Source organism: Misgurnus anguillicaudatus, chromosome 4 (assembly GCF_027580225.2).
Source record: "Misgurnus anguillicaudatus chromosome 4, ASM2758022v2, whole genome shotgun sequence".
NCBI classification, from domain to species: Eukaryota; Metazoa; Chordata; class Actinopteri; order Cypriniformes; family Cobitidae; genus Misgurnus; species Misgurnus anguillicaudatus.
Window position 1 is genome coordinate 11,571,344 of NC_073340.2, and position 14,760 is coordinate 11,586,103.

Here is a 14,760-nt window from a genome sequence, read left to right on the forward strand (position 1 = left end):
GGAAGAACACAAGCAGAGAGAAAATCAAACTAGAGAAGAACAAAAGCAGGACATGAGATAAAGGTTTTGATGATAAAATAGAGTTTTATTTGTGGACAGTTTCAGTTGCATGTCTCAATGTTCAAATCTTGTCTAACAAGCATGAATTCAACATGCCCTGTTACACCAAAACTGCATAATTGCATCATCCCATAGACCTTGAGCTTCCATAAACATTTTCTTATCTATCTCTGTTTACACAGACAGCTTCACAAATGTGAGACTGAACAACCATGAAATTAATAAGACACATAAAATATAGAAATATAATGAATGAATGAATAGATAAACGAACAAACAATATAAATGAATAAACAATAAAATATAGAAATATAATGATGAATGAACAAATTAATAAACATAATGAATAAATGAATAGACAAAAATGTAATGATAAAAATGATAATAATGAAATTGATAATAATAAAAATAATATTAAATAATCAAATAAAGAATTATATGGATAACTAATGGTTATAAAATGATTATGATGATTATGTAAATAAATGATTAGGAATAAATAAATAAATAAACAATAATAAAAACATTCTAAGGTAGGATCCTTCACAGCCCTACTTTCATGTGTCTATGCTGTCTTTACAGAGTTATTGAAATGGTATTATTCTTTCAGTGCAGATGGGACACAGTAGTAAAATACTCTGCACTGCAGCATGACTAAGTTTATGGCACCGCTGTAAAGTAAATGCTTTAGTTTTAGACTTGCAGTCTACATTGGGACAAGAGAAAAACTGTCCACTGTGAAATAACAGCTTTGCACACAAACCAAATATAAAACACAAATGAAGTCTGATGACTCACATTAGATTCAAGGACTTATGACTCTTAACAGTTGGCCGTTTTGTAACCTTTAAAAACAAATCATCAGTCTTTAGTCTAAAGTGTTCCTTTTTAACTTTAACTGATTACTTCTTTGTTGTCCTTTCATTTTCTCAGATTGTTAAGAGTGGCCGCAGCGTGCCCAACATTTTGGATGACATCATCGCCTCTGTGGTGGAGAACAAGATCCCGGCGGGCCGTGGCACCAAGCTAAACCTGAAGCACGAGCCCATCGAGGAGCCCAAGGCTGAGAAGAAGAAACCAGCGGACGAGTCGACCAGACTGTATGTGGACATCCCTCACTGCTGGCTACATGAACGCAAGCTGCTCTGGCTCAAAGACCATCGCAACAATAACAACTGGAAACTCTTCAGAGAGTGCTGGAGACAGGGGCAGGTGTGTGACCCACCAAACCTTACTGCACCTCATGGCTTAGTTTTGGCACATTGGTCATAATCTCCTTCATCTCATTCTACTATTGTTGTCTGTAGTCAGGTTGGATGTCATATTTGACACAAATGAATATGAGGCTGTGAAGGAGATATATAGTCTGGTTTTATTTGTTGTCAAATTAAATATGTGATTTCCTTTATTAAGCTCTATTAAAAAGAAAATCTGCTCTACAGATAAAACATAAACTTGTGAATCCCCTGTGTTGCTATTAGTCAGGATAATCCTCTACTTAACGTAAACCAATGTCTCTCACCCATCTCAGCAGATAGCTGTTGTCTGGTTCCTCTGTTACATCATCCATGTACTCAGGGTGTGATTTATGAAAAAATCACGGAGGGGGTGTTTTTTATATTTTATGAAAATAAATTATGAATCACAGGCTTATATTGATTATTCAGGGTATTAAAGGGGTCATATTATGCGATTTTTTTTAAAGATGTAAAATAAGTCTTTGGTATCCCCAGAGTGCGTATGTGAAGTTTTAGCTTAAAATACCTCATAGATAATTTATTATAGCATGTTAAAAATGCCACTTTGTAAGTCCAAGCAAAAATGTGCCATTTTGGGGTGTGTCCTTTAAAATGCAAATGAGCTGATGAAATGCAAACACTGATCGCAATGATGGTGGTTTGTTGAAATTGAAACTCAATTGTGCTGTCAATTATTTTCTCTTTCTCTCTGCACTAAATGGCAGTGCCGTGGTTGGATATTGCAGATTAAGGGGCGGTATTATTGTAATTGGCCTTGCTACCTACATTACAAACCAGGCGAAATCTGAACGACTTAATTTTTCACTTGCTTGCAGAGAATGGCATACCCAAACTAAGTTCCTGGGTTGATCTTTTTCACCTTTTTTGGGTTAATAGAAGCACTGGGGACCCAATTATAGCACTTAAACATGGAAAAAGTCAGATTGTCACGCTATGACCCCTTTAAGCTACTGTATTTTTCGGACTAAAAGCCGTTTTTTTCATAACTTGGCTGGTGCTGCGTCTTATAGTCAGGTGCGCCTTGTAAGTCAGTAGGAATTAATTTTGACATTTATGAAGCAAGAGACATCATTACCGTCTACAGCCATGAGAGTCCGATATATGCTGCTCCTGTATTTTTGTAATTTAGTGGATTCAGTAATGTGGAATGACGAGTATGCGAACTTCACGCTAGTTGGATTGTTTGGTTAATTTAGCCTATTCAACCTTCCAGGTAAGTTCTGTATGTTATGGTTTATTGTTTAAATAACTGATAATATTACTTTAACGTACAGACATCTAATCAGCCTGCTATTGTTTAGTTGAATAACTTGCCTTTCCAGATTAAATGTCTGTTCTTCGGCTTGGATTTTGTGAAATAATTTTCTAAATTAACGCGACGTATAGTTCACTGCGACTTATATATAGTATTTCGTCTTAATGATGCATTTTTGAATGATGCGGCTTATAGTCCGGAAAATACAGAATTTTTTGTTACTGTTGAAATAAAATGTGTATAGAAATGTAAGCAGTCCTACTCACACCCGCACTGACCAGGATATGTGGTTTTTTTTGGTATTTTTGCACTGAAATAGACCATTGGTGCTTGACGACATGTGGAAAACAGGTTTTCTTGTTTTTTGCACTATTGCATGGCAGCCATTTTTACTTGTAGTAAATTATCTTTATTTTAGGCTGTTTATATGACCGTTTGATGATAGGGGGTTACATTTTGTCCCCACCATGGATAAAAAAATATTAATCAGAGGCAGGGATATAAAGACTAGGGGGGGGATAATCCCCATCACCCCCCCAGCAAATCACACCCTACTTGTACTGTAGTATTACAAAACCCTCGATACACACTGAACTATAGGTGTGGAGAGAGAACGACTCCATTTATTCACTATGTATTTCAGAAAAGCCATTACAGGCCTTTGATGCTTTTACTGATATTGCACCTGGTTTTTTCATGGATGCAGAACTAATGCAGGTCTTTTCTACTGAGGATATAATTTTACAACATGATGTCTAATCTTTACTAATGGACAAAAACACACCAAAGAGGTGTGAGGATGATCTTAGCGGGTGCAACTGTAGTAGTTCCTCATTTTATTATAATTGTTCGAAAGCGAGAGTTTTTCAGTTTGCACTTCCCGTTGTAAGATGACATTTACTGACTTCTGCTCTGTGGACCGTGATTTCACAGCTCTGCAGGATTTACACTATACTGCCAGTACTACTATACTGGCATCTCAGGCATGCTACCAGTCCAAAGGCTTTCCAAAATTCCTTTATTTTGGCCAAAGGGTGCATTGTATATACTGTATGCTTGCGATGAGGGCAATCCCAGAATGCACTGCATTAGTGTCAATGAAAATCTTTTAAAAATTCATCATGTCATTGAGAATCTGTGTGCTGTTTCTGCAGCCCGTGTTGGTCTCTGGAGTGCACAAGAAGCTGAACAGCAGCCTTTGGAAAGCCGAATCTTTCAACCAGGAGTTTGCTGACCACCAGGGGGACCTCTTGAACTGTAAGGATGGAGTAATGTCCAACTCGGGCATCAAAGAGTTTTGGGACGGCTTTGAGGACCTCACAAGTGAGTGCTGCTTAAATTGAAGTTGACACAATAACAAATCATGTCAGTTTGTGTACTTTTTTTATTTATGCGGTTCATGGTCTTTACAAAACGCCCTAAAGCTAAAGACGGGGAATCTGTGGTGTATCGGCTGAAGGATTGGCCTTCAGGGGAGGAGTTTATGGCTTTGATGCCCTCCAGGTACCCGATAAGCATCAAATATAGATGTTATTGATAGAAAGCATTCTTTAACTCATCAAGTTCATTTAAATGTTGTAACTTGCTGTGAAATAATCGAGGAGCTCAGATGCAAAAGCCACTAAATGCCACCCCGTCAAAAATTAGATAATAATATTAACCAAAGTTCTTGGCACATATATTACATACATTACAGGGCTCCAGACTGCCACCAAAATTTAAAAGTGTGCCACTGAATTTTACATCCAGTCGCACATGTGCAACCAGTAAATTTGACCCTTTTTTTTGTGATGTGACACTGAATTTGAAACAGCACATTGTACTTTCTGCATCCATCATCAAAGTATTTATTAGTAATACAGTGGAAATTAGTAGAAATGTGATTATTTGGTTAGCATACTGATTTACGGTGTGTGCCCCTAAATTTTCTGGTTGCGCCCCTAAAATTTTCAGTTGGGGGCCACTGTGATCCTAGTGAAAAAAGTTAGTCTGGAGCCCTGCATTAAATACATTCAATTCAACTAAATCCCGGCCTCAGGCCATTCAGAAATACCGGTTTGTTGGCAGAATCCGCAAAACGCTACGTTGGTTTTTCAACAATGGATTACAGTTAAACTTGTGTCCTTTGTGAGTACTTGGACCTGGATACAATCTGAATGTGTCAGTGACATGGATCAAAGCGCCTCTTGTGTGCTTCACTTTCTTTATTTTTACATACTTTTTTTATCATTTTATAAAGTTTCTAGTTCTAGTCTTGTCCAAAGAAGTGGATTTTTTTGAAGTGGAGGTTTTGGGCACAAAGGTTTGCATGCACTTAGAGGGATTTGCAGCGAAAGACAGTGAAATTTGTTAAATAACAATAAAATGACTAAAGTGATATTTGTAAAAAAAATAAGGCATTTCAGTTACTGACTTATAACCTTTTCATTGGCATAAAAGTGAAATTACTGAACCTAAACATAAGAATGCTCTTTTACAAGAAAACATGTCAGACGCACTTGGAGGGTTTTGCATCTGTACTCCTTCAATGTTTTTTCTGCTGATGTCATTTGATAATGTTAACAGCGATTCGTTTTAACATAACTGCTTCCCTGGCTCTATTCTGGTATGAAGTGGCCACTTTTTATGATCCAATAGATTGCAGATAGATGAAATTTTGTATTAAATGTTCGGTTTTGCTTAGATATGCTGATCCACGTTGCCCTCTTGATATGCCGTTTACATTGATCTATTGTGTTTAGGTCTTGTTTAAGCGTGTTGTGTGCTGTGTTAATGCATGTTTATCACATGTTTGTGTAGGTATGATGATCTCATGAAGAATCTCCCGATGCCTGAGTATTCAGACCCTGAAGGAAACCTCAACCTTGCCTCCCATCTGCCATCCTTCTTTGTGCGACCGGACCTGGGCCCTCGCCTTTGCTGTGCTTACGGTATACACACACACACACACACACACACACACACACACACACACACACACACACACACACACAGTACAGAGCTTATGTTTTCTGTATTTGTTTAAAAAAAATATATAAATTGTAAATGTATAACCACTGACCAGTTCATTTTTACGACAGTCACAAGTTGCGTTTCCATTGCTCTTTAAATTGCGCAAATTGAAAATGCGAATTGAAAACGCATCCAATGGAAACACAGCAATTTTGCATAAACTCCTATATATCGCAAAAAAATGTTTTTACACTCGGGTGATTACATTCAGGCAATTTGAAAAATGAATATACCGCAAAATTGACGTGGTCAGTTCACCTGACGTAAAAGTCACATGATCGTTCTTTAACTTATTCGCTGCCAGCCATTTTTTTTTAAATTGGTAACCTTTTTGTGATTTTCACAAAAGTTTAATAAAATGCCTTCCAGGAAAATTTTCTTCTAAAAGTATATAAACATACAAATTTATCAAATGACAGAATAGACCCTCTGCTTTCAAACAAACAATAAACAAGCAAACAAACAAACAAAACGGGGAAAAAAATGTTTCAGCCATCTATATTTTTTCTCTGCTTATAAACTCTTAAATATGGGTATTTTTCTTTAAAAATATTTTTTATTAACAAAAAGCTGAAATAATTGCATTTTTGTGAAGAAATTTTGATTAGATTCAGAACGATTATCAAAACATACACAGAGTTTAAAATTAGTAAATAACGTTTTGGCTTCAGTTTTTTCATAAATTGGGTCATGTGCCATCTAGTGGATAATTGCAGATTGTACATATTATTGCAGATTAACATGAAATTTATCAGGAACACATTTTTTATGTTTTTTTTTATGTTTTAATGTTAAATAAGAGTTAAATATGGCACATTTGGTTGGAGGACAAAACAGAAAAGATGTGTTCGACTTCATGTGGAGTCACAAGAACCGACAAGTGCATGACATCAAAATACCACCAGAGCAATTCTGAAGTCAACCCAGCCAGCCAAAAAACATGACTGTTACGTAACATCAATGTAATATGATGACCAAACTTTGGTCGTGGCGGCCGGAAAAGTGAAATTCTTGGATTCATTGACTTAACGTAACTTCATTACGTAATCTGCCTGTTGTGGTTATGATAACATAATGGATTACAAGTTTTGTGTTGGACACCAGTTAGTAATTTAAATATTTTATTTAATAGTCTTTGGACGGACATTTGCAGTTCAACTCATATAGTTTAGTCTCAGTTTAGAGAAACAACCGTTACTGTCAGACGCCATTCTGCAGTATTTTATTTCCCATGTAAAGAGCAGCTCGCGTGGTGTATTTAATCTATTTTGACTTATTTAAGGGACAGATTCAGACTGAAATGTTTTAACAAGCTAAACTAAATAGAATAGGAAACGAATGTTAATATAATGTTAATATATGGAAATAAAATAAACTTCCTGGGACGTAACAGTTATGTTGCCAGTAAGTTATGTTATTACCAAAATATGTATTACGTAACTGGACTGTTCTTGGTTATCTCGCGACGTTAGGAGATCGTAAGGCGACATAGTGATTTGGTACTGTAATGGTAATGAAATGACCTCCCTGGGTCGTAACAGTTACGTTGCCAGTTTATCAACAGTTAAAATGACCAAAAATGGCGAATAAATTACGTAACTTGTACGTCGTGTGTTAGCAGGGAACTGCTCTGTATGCTTTCGATGTCATCCATCCTTTTAATTTTGATGTCATTCACGTGTCTGTGGCACCGTATGAAATGGAACACACCCATCACCATGTTTTTTTTTAATAACATTGGTTAAAGGCGGGGTGCGTAATTTTTGAAAAACACTTTGGAAAGGGAGTCGGGCCGACTACCAAAACACACTTCTAGCCAATAAGCAGTAAGGGGCGTGTCTACTAACTGACATCATTGCCTGGGTTGCATATGTGTGGGGGGGTCTATCAAATGAAGGTCCAGGTTTCATTGGGGTAGGGGCGTGTTTGTTTAGGTGATTTCAAATGTCAACATTGGCTTTCAGAGATAATGCACGCTGCCTTTAATGGAAACGCCGTCATTTCTCAATAGTTTTGTCGACATTTAGAAAAAGGTTTTGCGCAAATCCTTAGTGGATATTCTTATAATAGTGTCAGAAGAAAGAGTCAAGTGTCTAGTCCTAAACTGATACCAATTGGATGATTAAGATCATCTGTAACATCTGACCCGTGTTACAGGTGTTGCCGCCTCTCAGGAGCAAGACTTCGGTACCGCTAACCTGCACATGGAGGTGTCAGACATCGTCAGCGTGCTGGTTTATGTGGGTGTGGCCAAAGGCAATGGAGTTCTCTCTAAGACAGGTGAGCCTGAGATCACAACAAAAACAATACAGATAGATCATACTATACTATAGATACTAACAATACTATAGATCATCTCATCATAGATCAATAAAAACATACAGCACCCAAGTCATTAAAAACCCAAACATGACACTAAATAAATGTTATAATGCATAACTGGCTGAGGATTAGTTTTGGTCTGAACAGGCTTTTAATTTTAATGAAAGATGTTGAACATTAGGTCAGCGTTCAGTCTTTGGATGCTTTATGTCACAGAGACGTCTTCTTCCCCCCAACACTGCAGTGGCGTTTCTATTTTTATCGTCTGTCTCACGAACAAACGCGAGGAGAATATATAAAAGCCAGACGGCCACACGTTCTCCTCGCCATTATTTCAACATCGCTCTGTCTGCAGAATAAGACAGCGCGCCCCTCCAGCCAGCTCCACTTTATAATAAATGATGCTGACTGTGAGATATGTTTACTGTGTGTGTGTCAGAGACTACATTAATGTGTTTATATATCACACACAGGAGTGCTGAAGAGGTTGGAGGAGGAAGATCTGGACGACAACGTAAAGAAAAGATTAAAGGACTCGAGTGAGACTCCCGGAGCCTTGTGGCACATCTACACCAGCAGAGACGGCGAGAAGATTAAAGAGTTTCTGCACAAGGTGATTTTCATTTGATTTCTCCCCCATCCTAAAGTAATACAGTGAATCATTGCAATGAAAAAGTCTGCTGATCTCTCTCTCTCTCTCTTTTTTTTCTCTGAGTGTGTCCTTACAAAACCTTTCTCTCTAGCAGTAGTTTTATAGGAGGAATGTAATCGCTGTCTAACAGAGTGCCCTGCTTTCAGAGGTTTATGTAGTCATGTGGGAAATGTTTCAGAGTTTTTACTCAAATGAGTTTTTCTTTAAACAGAAAACACTGTTCAAAGCATTCAGTCAGCTAAAAGTGATTTCATTATTTATCTGCGATCACGTTTCATGTGGCTGTGAAGGGTGAGGAACATACTGAAATTAAAGTCATTATTCACACTCTGTCACGTGACACAAGGACCGAGTGCATTTGCGCCCTTGACGTCAAACCTGGCTTGATGCGAACAGGATGCGTTTTGGCAGATTTCCAGTAAATGTTTTTGATTTATAGCTGTCAGACATCTTCACAAGACTTCAGTATAGAGAAAGTCACATGATAGTTAATGACATAGAGAAAACATTTGTTTTTTAATTTGTTACTCCTTTAAAACCCCTTAAGTGTCATGGGTGGGACCAAATTGTTTACACAACTAATAAACCAATAATAGCCTATTCTAAAATAATCTTGACTATATATCGTTGCAATGCTCTAAGAGTGTAGTTTTCATATTTCATCAACATTTTGCAAATAGAATGAGATAGTGAGGGCAATTTTCTAAAATGTCATGGGTCCTCAGGTGGGCCCACTTGTTGTTACATTTTATAACATTAATATGCTATTATTAGTCTTTAGAAATCTTGACAACTTGTATATCATTAGAAAGTTAAAAATGTGTCATTTTCATATTTTTAAAAACCTTATTGCAGTAATAATAATGCAGTGGCAGTAATTTATTGATTTGTGACAATAGTATGCAGCAAACCAATGACACCTAGTGGCCTTTGTTGGTAAAACCACTAAAAGTGTGACAAAAATTTTGGATTAAAGCTAGTTTAGACTTTATTTTTTAGCATTTTGAGCAATGGCGGCTCGTTACTGCTCATCCGAGGGGCGCAAATTTAAAATATATGTTTGGAGTGTCATGTGTGTTGCTCGTGTTTTCAAAATGTGTGTTTGTTGGGTCGTGTGAGCCATGTGCGTCACGTGTTTTGTCGAGGTGGGTGCCTGCTGCACACGCGTCGAGACCGTTTATGATAGAAGAGACGCACACGTTCACAAAATACACGCAAAGACACTCTCTTAACAGTAAACTTTGATCTGGCAAACGTGAACGTCTCTTTTATCATAAACCCTTTAGACGTGTCTGCAGCGGGCACTTGTTTTGACGGGACACGTGATGCACATAGGTTCACTCGACGCGCAGAACACATATTTTGAAGTAAGGAACCACACGCATAACGGGCTACATACATGTGACGAACTTCACATCAAGAGCCCTCGAAAAAATAAGTCACTGGCCGCCACTGATTTTGACCATGAACCATTTAAGTTAAAGTTTTTATATAAAATATATACTTCATTGCATTATTTCTATTTATTAAAATAAACATAAACTGCTATAACTACATTTTTATTAAATATTAAAAGTTAAATTATTAAAATAAGTTAAAACATTCTTCAATGACACACACACACACGCTTTATTTAAGGTCATATATTAATTGCAGTTAACTGCCACTACTGAAAGCCAATGTTGATATTTGAAATCACCTAAACAAACACGCTCCTACCCCAATAGAGTCTGGACCTTCTTTTGATAAGCCCGCCCCACACATACGCAACCCAGGCAATGATGTAGGTCAGTAGACACGCCCCTTACTGCTGATTGGCTACAAGTGTGTTTTGGTACTCAGCCCGACTCCCTTTTCCAAAGTTTTTCTCAAAAATCGTGCACCCCGCCTTTAAGCTTGAGTTTAAATCACTTTTGACAAATTTCAAAAGACACAAGTTTCTTGATCCTAATGGGTGTATTTGTAGCTCAATGCCCAACACATGGGTTTGATTTCCAGGGAATGTAAAGCTGCTTGGCTAAAATGCCATAAACAGCCATATTGTGTCTTTCAACTAAATGCATGTGTTTGTGTGTGTTTGTGAACGACAGGTGGCAAAAGAGCAAGGTGTGGAGATACCAGTGGATCACGACCCGATCCGTGAACCGAGCTGCTACTTGAACCGTAAGCTCCGTCAGCGGCTGTTGGATGAACACGGCGTTCATGGCTGGACCGTGGTGCAGTTTCTGGGAGATTCGGTTCTGATTCCTGCTGGAGCTTTGCACCAGGTGTGACCTCACTCCATTCTCTTCTGTGATTGGTCAAAACCACACGATCATATCAAATCATATTCTGTACTATTGACTGATGCTCAATCTAGTCTCATGCAGCCAGACTTTAAACTCTCTGAACACAGAGAACCACCCATTTAAAGTGCACATATTAGGCAAAATCCACTTTTACAAGGTGTCTGGACATAAATGTGTGTTGGTAGTGTGTGAACACAACCACCCTACAATGAAAAAGAAAATCCACTCATTCCTTTTTTGATCCCTATTAAGCCAAAGCAGTCTCATTAGACATGCTGTTTTATTTCTCTTGTTAATTTGATGTCACACTGATAAAGCTCCGCCCAGGGCAACTGACTGACTGCTTAATTTGACCCAAAAGCTTTTCTAAATGTGTTTGTTAGCACATTGTAGTGCTAATGTGGCTACAGATACGATTGTCTCAGACTGTATTTACAGAAATCTGAGCTGTTTTAACCGAAAGCACTTACTGTCTGTGTTGTTAAAGGAGTGAGGAGCTGTAGCTCATTTACATATACAGCGGGGGTTTTTTTGCTCTCACCCATCATTTTGGACATGCTATAATAAATGATCTGCGGGGTATTTTGATCTGAAACTTATGACACATTCTGGGCTCATCTGAGACTTACATCTTGTAAAAATGGGCATAATATGTGGCCTTTAAATAGTGACTTTATTATTGACATTAATAATAAACATCTTTCAAAACTGTTCTTGACAGGCATTTGTTATTATACCAGACTAGGAATATAAGACTGATATTAACCAGACTCTTGGTAATTGTGTAGTAACCAGCCAATCATATACATGTATTTAAAGGAATTATTCACCCAAAAATGAAAATTCTGTCATCATTTCCTCATCTTTGTGGTGTTTTAAACCTGTATGAATTTCTTTTTTTTTGATGAACACAAAAGATATTTTGATAAATGATGGTAAGCACACAGCTGATTGTAACCATTGACTTCCATAGTAGGAAAACAAATATTATGGAAGTAAATATTATTTGATAAATGATGATGAAGATATTTGGATAAATGATGGTAGTAAGCACACAGTTGACAGTACCCATTGAATTCCATTGTATTTTTTTTTTTTTACAATTTACTTATATTCTGAGAAACACAATGCGTTATAAGAAAGAATTGAAGAATTGCTGCTATAGGAATTTACTTATCATGGTTGAAAACAGCTTTCTGGACAAAGCCAATGAGTAAATTATGCGATATTTAATTTGTCAGCTCTGTCAAGAGTTGCGTGGTAAAGATGCTGTCAAAGGTTGGAATGCAAATTGTAGTCAGGGCTCTGAGAAAATCACTTTCATTTTTACAAATTACTTTCATCTTTAATAATAATGCAGTGACAGTAATTTATTAATTTGTGACAAGAGTATGCAGCTAACTGTTGACACCTAGTGACCTTTGTTGGTAAAAGTGTGACAGAAACCTCATTTTTGTGATTTAACTTGAAATTTGGTTCAGAATTAGACTTGTGGCTTTTATTTTTTTAGCATTTTTGGTGTAAACTATTTTCATTTTTATATTTTTTAAATATAAAATACATACTTAATTGCATTATTTTTATTAAATAAATAAAAACTTTTTTTATTTAATATTCACACTACACATAAAGTGTCTTCAAGATTTTGCTTGGTTAATATGCCAGATTAACTTGTCTATAAAGCAATAACATCAATTTAAAATTACAGAAAAAAAAAAATTGTATTACGGAAAATTTCTATAGTTATGTGCCCGTTATTTTACTGTATTTTCCCGGCACCTCACCTGCTGGAATTTTACCGTTATTTAACAGATTTTTTTAACAGTTTTGCAAGTTACATTTATTAATATAGCTAGTTATTTTATAATAATACAGTTAATTAGACAAACAGCATACTTTTTTGGTTCAGTTGTGCGCAAAGGGGAACTTTTTTCTTAAGCACTTCATTCAGGAAAAATTCAAGATTTTTTTTACCCCATTGCCAGATTTATTTTGCTTGTTCTAAGCACAAATTCGCTTATATTTTCTATTTTTATTCAAAAACTAGACTTCTTGAAAAATCTTGATTTAAGGATTTTTAGATATTTGCACTGAAAACAAGACAAAAATACTAAGTAGGAAAGTCGTTTTTGCGTAAATTATAACCATGCCTCAGGTTTATGCTCTTCCTCTATCTAAAGACACACACCAGAATCCAGCACAATCATCATCATCATCATGTGCTTGTGTGTCTCTCTGTACAGGTGCAGAACCTTCACAGCTGTGTCCAGGTGATCAATGACTTTGTCTCTCCGGAGCACGTGGTGCACTCATTCCACTTAACCCAGGAATTGAGGTCTTCTAAAGAGGAGATCAACTACGAAGATAAGCTACAGGTACAGTTAAAAACATACAGAGCCTATGCGCTCATCTGATGTGTGACATTGGCTCTTTTTTAAAATCTAGTGTGCTGTCTACAAGCCTATATCATGCTTTTTTAGCCTTTTAAAATACACTCGGAGCCTGTACGGGCACATTTGACGTGTCATCATCTTGAATGGATTTTTGCTGATTTGATTGTGATCCTTAGGTCAAGAACATCTTTTACCACTGTGTGAAGAATGCAGTGGGAGTATTAAAGAGGTGCTGTGCAGAGGAGGAAGAAGAGGAGGAGGAGGAGGAGGAGGAAGAGGAGGCAAACTCATGACACTCTGCCCCCGTTTGCACTTGTCCCAAAAATATGCACACTAACGCTCACCCGACAAACCTCCAGTGCCAAGCCGAGATGACAGCAGGAAAACCGTATTTATTTGTTACCGACACACACCATAGCAGTATAGGCCATCAGGATGACTGATCGACACGCACCCCACGTCTGAAGATAATCCGACAGCGTCGCTGTCCCGACTCTAGTATTCGTTTGACTGTTTGATTCTTTCGTTCCCCTGTTGTTCTTTCATATACTGTACAGTTTCAGTGAAGAATCGTATTTATTTTTAGGAGCTCTGCGCTCCGAACCCGATCAAATGTAAATGTGACTTGTACAGTTTGCTAATGGATTTGTGAAGCCGCTCACTACTTTGGAGTTACTGTGAGAGAGATCAGCTGTCTCATGTGCTCATGCCATATATCTTTTGAGAAAACGAACTGCCAAACAATTGTAAACATTGTACAGTTCTATAATGTAAAGAAAGATTAACACACGTCAGCATTTTATTAAGAAGTATTCGCTGTAAAATGGAGACATTTACAAAAAAGTTGTAATTTATTTAAGAAAACTGTCATTTTTTCCTTTTTATGTTCAAATTTACTATGGTGAACTTTTGAAGTTCAGTGAAAATAAAAGGATATCTTACTATGCTGTGTAAATATATACATATATACATTCACTGATGTATTTTTTTAAAACATGGCTTGCTTCAAATTGCAAATTTTAAAGTGCAAGTGTTACATGCTTTGTACATTGAAGTTCAAAGGGGTTTTACATTTTCCATTAAAATGGATTTATCAAATCTGTCTGCCTTTGCTTTGCTTGTCAATCTGTTGGAAGACTAAACAATAACTATACATAAGTGATACACGCACATTAGGTTCGTCATGCTGATTTATCTGGCCCCAAATTACAAAATAATAATTTGACTTTTTTATTTTATTGCTCTCTAATGCACCACGTTTGAAACGCACAGATTGAACACTAGATGGTGCTCTGGAGCTGTTGTAGGAATTTGTATGTTCAAGCAAAATTGAACACCCATTTCAAATTATCTTACGTTTAAAATTTATATAAAATAATTACAATTATCTTACAATAAACTAACACAGTAACCTACACTCATCATCAGCTAGCCAATAGCTCCATTAACCCTCTCATTGTCCCACAGGTGGGATGTTTGGCATTACATATTTAAAACAATCATTTCTTAGTCTAAACCT

The 14,760-nt window shown here is 36.8% G+C and overlaps 1 protein-coding gene across 4 annotated transcripts in view; it reads left to right on the forward strand.

Annotated features, from left to right (window-relative positions):
* Positions 1 to 14,339, forward strand: part of jmjd1cb (jumonji domain containing 1Cb) — a 163,282-nt gene extending 148,943 nt beyond the window's left edge. For all 4 annotated transcript variants that reach the window (XM_073866687.1, XM_073866688.1, XM_073866690.1 and 1 more), the window contains 9 exons: positions 994 to 1,272; positions 3,729 to 3,893; positions 3,983 to 4,077; positions 5,374 to 5,504; positions 7,744 to 7,866; positions 8,382 to 8,521; positions 10,651 to 10,827; positions 13,092 to 13,223; positions 13,418 to 14,339. In XM_073866687.1, the coding sequence (XP_073722788.1) occupies positions 994 to 1,272; positions 3,729 to 3,893; positions 3,983 to 4,077; positions 5,374 to 5,504; positions 7,744 to 7,866; positions 8,382 to 8,521; positions 10,651 to 10,827; positions 13,092 to 13,223; positions 13,418 to 13,534 (1,359 nt within the window). In that variant the 3' untranslated portion in view covers positions 13,535 to 14,339. The remainder of the gene's footprint in view (positions 1 to 993; positions 1,273 to 3,728; positions 3,894 to 3,982; positions 4,078 to 5,373; positions 5,505 to 7,743; positions 7,867 to 8,381; positions 8,522 to 10,650; positions 10,828 to 13,091; positions 13,224 to 13,417) is intronic.
* The last annotated feature ends 421 nt before the right edge of the window (positions 14,340 to 14,760 follow it).